The sequence below is a fragment of the Bison bison genome, unplaced genomic scaffold (assembly GCF_000754665.1).
Source record: "Bison bison bison isolate TAMUID 2011002044 unplaced genomic scaffold, Bison_UMD1.0 scf7180017864352, whole genome shotgun sequence".
NCBI classification, from domain to species: Eukaryota; Metazoa; Chordata; class Mammalia; order Artiodactyla; family Bovidae; genus Bison; species Bison bison.
The window spans coordinates 174,743-181,020 of record NW_011494924.1 but is presented as its reverse complement, the minus strand read 5'-3'; the positions used below and the strand labels follow the sequence as shown (position 1 = coordinate 181,020).

At 41.3% G+C, this 6,278-nt stretch overlaps 1 protein-coding gene across 1 annotated transcript in view; it reads right to left on the bottom strand.

Moving 5' to 3' along the window:
* LOC104999430 (short palate, lung and nasal epithelium carcinoma-associated protein 2B-like) overlaps window positions 1–5,701 on the bottom strand; it is an 8,524-nt gene extending 2,823 nt beyond the window's left edge. Inside the window, 4 exon segments of the mRNA XM_010855005.1 lie at window positions 1,015–1,167; window positions 2,143–2,247; window positions 3,530–3,659; window positions 5,554–5,701. Coding sequence (XP_010853307.1) covers window positions 1,015–1,167; window positions 2,143–2,247; window positions 3,530–3,659; window positions 5,554–5,701 — 536 coding nt within the window.
* Between the last annotated feature and the right edge of the window lie 577 nt (window positions 5,702–6,278).

Genomic DNA, 6,278 nt, shown 5'->3' with positions numbered 1-6,278 from the left:
TTGGACTGTGAAGAAAGCTGAGCACTGAAGAATTGATGCTTTTGAAGTGTGGTGTTGGAGAAGACTCTTGAGAGTCCCTTGGATTGCAAGGAGATCCAACCAGTCCATCCTAAAGGAGATCAGTCCTGGGTGTTCATTGGAAGGACTGATGCTGAAGCTGAAACTCCAATCCTTTGGCCACCTCATGTGAAGAGTTGACTCATTGGAAAAGACCCTGATGCTGGGAGGGACTGGGGGCAGGAGGAGAAGGGGACGACAGAGGATGAGATGGCTGGATGGCATGACCGACTCGATGGACTTGAGTTAGGTAAACTCTGGGAGCTGGTGATGGACAGGGAGGCCTGGTGTGCTGCAATTCATGGGGTCGCAGAGTCAGGCATGACTCAGCGACTGAACTGAACTGAGCAGGGTTTACTCTTCTTGCCTGCTCCTAACTAGAGGCAAGAAGGTAAACACAATATATTATTATTGTTATTATCATTATTTGAGGGACATTATATAATAAGAGAAGGGTCAGTTCTTCAAGTAGATGTAACAGTGCTAAATGTGCATGCAACAGAGTTTCAAAAACCTTGAAGCAAAAACAAATAAAGATGAAAGGTGAAATACACAAATTCACAGCTATGGTTTGAGAGGTCAACACTCCTGTGTTGGTAATGGGAAGACCCAAGAGACAGAAAATAAGAATAGATATTACTATTACTGAAAGCTTAGTATGTGCTTGGCCAAATATTCTCCGAGTATGCTATGCATTTTCTCATTTGGTCAACATAGTAGCCTATGAGTTAGGTAATGTTACCAACCTTAGTTTAAAGATGTGATAGCTAAAGCTTCTATAGGCTAAATTGATTACAAAGACCCAAGTGAGTGGCAAAGCTAGCTTGACTCCAGAGTCTGAACTTTTTTTTTTTTTTTTAACAATACTCTGCTCCCTCCCAGGTAAGGAATAGGGCTGAAACTATGGGTCCCAGCTCCTCTGGAATTCCTTGCTCTGCTGAGATGTGTTGGGCTGACCTGTGCAGCACCGTGAGTGAGATGCTTTCTGGGTTGTTGGTGCATTCTCCCACGACCACCTGGGGGTCACCAGTGTCGGTATCAGTTTCAATGCTGACACTAGTTTGGAGGTCCACATTGAGGTCCAGGTCGACAATCTCACCCAAAAAAGGCCTACAGGGAATAAGATTCACAGTGAACAGAGGTGGAGAAGTCTCTTCATGTTGCTCACATGAGTCTCTCTAGATGGCCATTGCATGGGATATCTATGGATATAGTCAATAGTGTGTAAATTTTTTATGAAATCTACATTCTTACATTAGGTAATACTTTTCTGGTCCCATGGGTTTGGCTCGTATGAAATTTTTATGCAGTATCACACCGATAAAATAAAAATAATAGTTAACATTTCTTGAGCACAAACTGTGTTAAGTATTTCACAAAAGTTTTTTACTTGAATTAAGTGATTTAATCTTGACAGCAGTACCATGAGGGAAAAATACTATCCTTATCTCTATTTTCAGACTGAGGAAATGTTTGGTATAGAGAGGTTAAGTAACTATCCCAAGATCTCACATCCAATGAATGATGAAATCGCAGTACACTTAATTTATAAAGACTCTTCTACACATCTGCATTTTCCTTTCTCTTCGTATTTAAAAAGTAATTAAAATACTTAGAAATTATTGTTTCTAATATAACTTATATAATTAATGAATTAATAAAATTCCTAATATAATTATAGTTTCCATATAATTTCACATGCCCTTCATTACGACCTGTACACTACTATATGGCCATACTGGTCACTGCTACTTAGAGAGAATCTTGAGAGATAAAATGATGCTGGAGGAAACTTTGCCTAAGAGTTATAAATGTTCATGTCTTCTCAATTTTCAGCTATTATGATTAGATAAGTTATATGACTTTGGAAATATATTTCACGGAGGATTTTTTAAAAAAGAGATTTGGTTCTGGGCAGTGTTTCTTAGAACATGTTAAAGGTTAGGATTTAGGAGTTGCAAAGGCCTCCTTATTTTACTGATTGGGAGACCAAGGCAGCAGGGTGGAAAAGTGCCTGATTCCAGATTGGACCTATTGGCCATACCTCACTGCCTCTCCCAACCCTCAGATTCCAAGGCTACTCACAGGCTCACGGTGACGTCAGCAGTGATGGGGATCGACACGTTAGCACTGTTTTCAGAAGTCGCTTCGAATGTGATATCCGGGACCTGGACGTTCCTGATTCTCACCCTGTGTAAAAACCACAGTTCACACCTGTCACTCCTGACAGCCATTGCTTGGCTCTTCTCTGTGCCAGCTTTGTGCTGAGTTTTGAGCCTCATGGACTTTGCCTGCTTTGGTCTTCATGAGAGCCCTGCTCAGAGGCTGAATTCTCTCCATTGGATGGCGTGGCAGACTGAGGATCGGACAGCTGTGATTTCCTCAAGACGCCAAGGGTGAATATGTGCCAGAGCCAGTATTTGCTTTTTCGTTTTTCTTTTTAGTTGAAGTATAGTTGCTCTACAATGTTGTGTTAGTTTCAGGTGGGCAGCAGAGTGATTCAGGTAGAGATATGTATATTTATAGAGGTATCTTTATTTCAGATTCTTCTACCTCATAGGCTATTACAGAATATTGAGTATAGTTCCCTGTGCTATATAGTAGATCCTTGTTGGTTGTTTTGTGTCTGTGTGTATGTATACATATATAGTTTGTATATGTTAATGCCTGGAGTAGGAAATGGCAGCCCATTCCAGTCTTCTTGCCTGCACAGTCCCATGGACAGAGGAGCCTGGCGGGCTATGGTCCACAGGGTTGTAAGGAGTTGGACATGACTGAAGCAACTTAGCAATGTTAATGCCAAACTCCTAATTTCTCCCCCGCATTGCTTTCCCTTCTGGTAACCATGAGTTTGTTTTTATGCTCACGAGTCTGTTTTGTATAAGATCTTTTGTATCATATTTTAGATTCCACATATAAGTGGTATCATATGGTACTTGTTTGTCCTCTGTCTGACTTACTTCATTTAGTATGATAACTTCTGTGTCCATCCTTTTGTTGCTGCAGACAGCATTATTTCATTCTTTTTATGTAGAGACAGATTTTGAACCCAGAACTGCCTGACTCCAAGATGTTATGTGTGGAGCCACCTATGTGGTGTGAATTCTAGTTTTCTCTCTCCTGAGGCCATTCAGACTTTTATACTCAGCTATATTCAGAGAAGAAAAGTCTTATTCCTTAGAAAAGGGACTTTAGGCATCAGCAAACAGATAGAGGTGAGGGAGAAGAGAATCTTCATTGTGACCCTGAAATCACAGAATGAGAAGGTCCAGACCCATGAGATGCTCACAGGCCCTGCAGCCCTGACTCTAATTTCCCCAAGATCTGGCAGAGCTGGCCTCAGACCGCTTCTGCTCTGCAAAAACACACAAGGTTTGTTCATCTTTCTTTCTTTTATATTAAACTTACCTCCCCAAAGATATGTATTCTCTTTTCTGGGAACAAAGATCTCCAACATGAAGCATCAACTCACCCTGTAAGCCTGCTCACTACTTGAAAAATTCAAGAAATGAGTTGTTCCAAGAAATTCTCAGTTTCCTGTTGCTCCACAACCTCGTCTGAACACCTGGATTCCAATTCAGTCTTCAAATTCTGAAAGATAACTGCAAAAACAATCTCCGTTTAGTGTGGTACACAACTTAAGAAGCAGCTCCTAGGCACCAGGTACTAATGAGACTACTTTCCTAGGTTATTTTATTTCATCTTATAACACCTTCATAAAGTAGGTATTACTATTATCTGTGCTTTCAGATGAGGAAATAAAGGATCAAAAGATTAAGAAATGGGCCAAAGTCACACAGCTAGGAGACCTTGTTCCTAGTATGCTGCCTTCATGCTAATATATGCTCATCATTTCAACAAAGCAATCAATCCACTATTGAGCAGGCAATAGATATTGATTGTACATCAGATCCTAGTAGTGAAGATTAAGGAGATGCTCATACAAACTGAGAATAAAATAAGAAATGGAAAATGTAGAATCAAAGAAAAAACATGGCTCCAAATTATTAAAGTGGCAAGTAGGAGCCCTAGATAAGAGGCCTAGAAAGCAGTGATTCATTCAGGAGCAGGAGGACAGAGAGTCCTAACAGAGGGCCTTTCAGAGAAAAGAGGGATTTGATAGAGGAAGTGGCATGGCAGATGTAGAATGGCACAGTTGAAAAGAGTTCAGAATATACAAATAGAAAAGAATTCAAATGAGAAACAGGAAGGCAGCAACGAGCTCAGAAAAAACCACACAAAAGGCTACAGGAAAGGATATGTAATCAGAGTACTCCAGATTGGCTCTGCAATGGACAATATCTACCTAATTATAATGATGGAAACAGAGGCGGAAACTCCGTCTGGTCCTATAGATAATCCAGACACTTTTGCTTCTGAGCTCAGTTTTGTCAGCACTGAAACTGGAAAGTGGGTCCCTCCTATATCTTTGACATTTGCCCAAGCCCTGGCAAGGTTTGAAAGGCCATCATATACAGAAATTAGTTTCTCCTACAAAGAATGTTTCTCAGGGTAATGTTTCCAGAAATTGAAAAGAAGGCCAAGTTCTTTCAAGAAATCAGAATTACAAGGACGTATGATTAACTAGATAGGTAGGTAATTTTAAAGCTACCTAGGCTAGGTAGGCAGAGAAGGTGATGGCACCCCACTCCAGTACTCTTGCCTGGAAAATCCCATGGATGGAGGAGCCTGGTAGGCTGCAGTCCATGGGGTCGCTAAGAGTCGGGCTCGACTGAGCGACTTCACTTTCACTTTTCACTTTCCTGCATTGGAGAAGGAAATGGCAACCCACTCCAGTGTTCATGCCTGGAGAGTCCCAGGGACTGGGGAGCCTGGTGGGCTGCTGCCTATGGGGTTGCACAGAGTCGGACACGACTGAAGCAACTTAGCAGCAGCAGCAGCAGGCTAGGTAGAAATTCCTTTCCAGTTAATTAATACAAAGTACTAAGAAAATTGAATAGCCCAGCAAAAGAATATGCTACAAATATAAATAAAATATTTAAGTTAAATATGTAAATGACTAATAAAATATGAAAAATACGAGTGAATTCTTTCATAATTAGAGAAAAACTAAGTGACATGAATTACCTTTCATCTGTGAGATTGGCAAAAAATTCAGTTGTCCAAAACAGTGCTGTCAGGGAAGTGGAAAAAAAGGTAATCTCATAGTTTGGAGAAAATATTACCATAGGCTATTATTTGTCAATATCTACTGTAATTTAAAATATGCATACTTTTGAACTTTTGAAATGTCACTTTGAGGAATTTATCCTGTGAATATATTAGCAATGTTTACCATGATTTAAGATGTAAAGTGATATTCAGTTAAATGTTGCTTGTTTCTAGAAAAATAATAAATGGTGACCCAGGAACCAATTAGTCACCTCTCTTAATAAACAACCCATAAAGAGGCCCCGCTACAGCCTCTGGTGATACAGGCAGAGTATTTAGCAGGAAGCTCCCAGGCACCACTGACCGTCCCTCTTGTTAACTCACTTTCAATTGTACTGTCAAAGGTGTCAAGTCCTCTCTCAAGACCAGATATCAGCCTCCTCAAAACATCGTTGCCACGAATGTCAAGAAGAGATGCTGAGGTCCCAGCGAGCAGGCCGCACAAGAGAACAAGTTTCCAAAGCTGAACCATCTTGTCCTGACACCTGGACAGTCATGGGAGGAACAGGAGTGAGAATTATCCATAGGGAAACGGGATCTTGGATGAGCACCTATCACTCTGACACTCAGCAGTCCTTGACGATAGACGTGGTTATCTCCTCTCTTTCAGATGGGCAGCCCAGGTCAGGAAGTTAGAGCAACTTGCCCAGAGAAAAACAACCAGTTAAAGAAGGAGATACTATTTGAAAAGTCCTGCCTGACTCCAGGTCAGAGCTCTTTACCACATGCTGGCTTCTCTGCCTGGAACATTTCTCTCTTCTTTTCATTTTTACCTGAGTCACTTCCTACTGACTCTGCAAATTCAGTAAGATATCATGTCCTCTAGGAAGATCACTCTAGACTCTCCCCAGCGTCTAGGTTAGGGGGCCCCACTCCACCATCTTGCTGCCTTCATTGTATGACCACAGTCCTGGGTACCAGTTAGGGAAGACTTGGCTGCCTTTCCCATCAGGCTGTGCACCGCTTAGAGGAGGGATTGTGACTTATCTCACTATTGAATTCATCACACATAGTAAAAACCCTGCTCCTCGCTCAGTACAACAAAATAA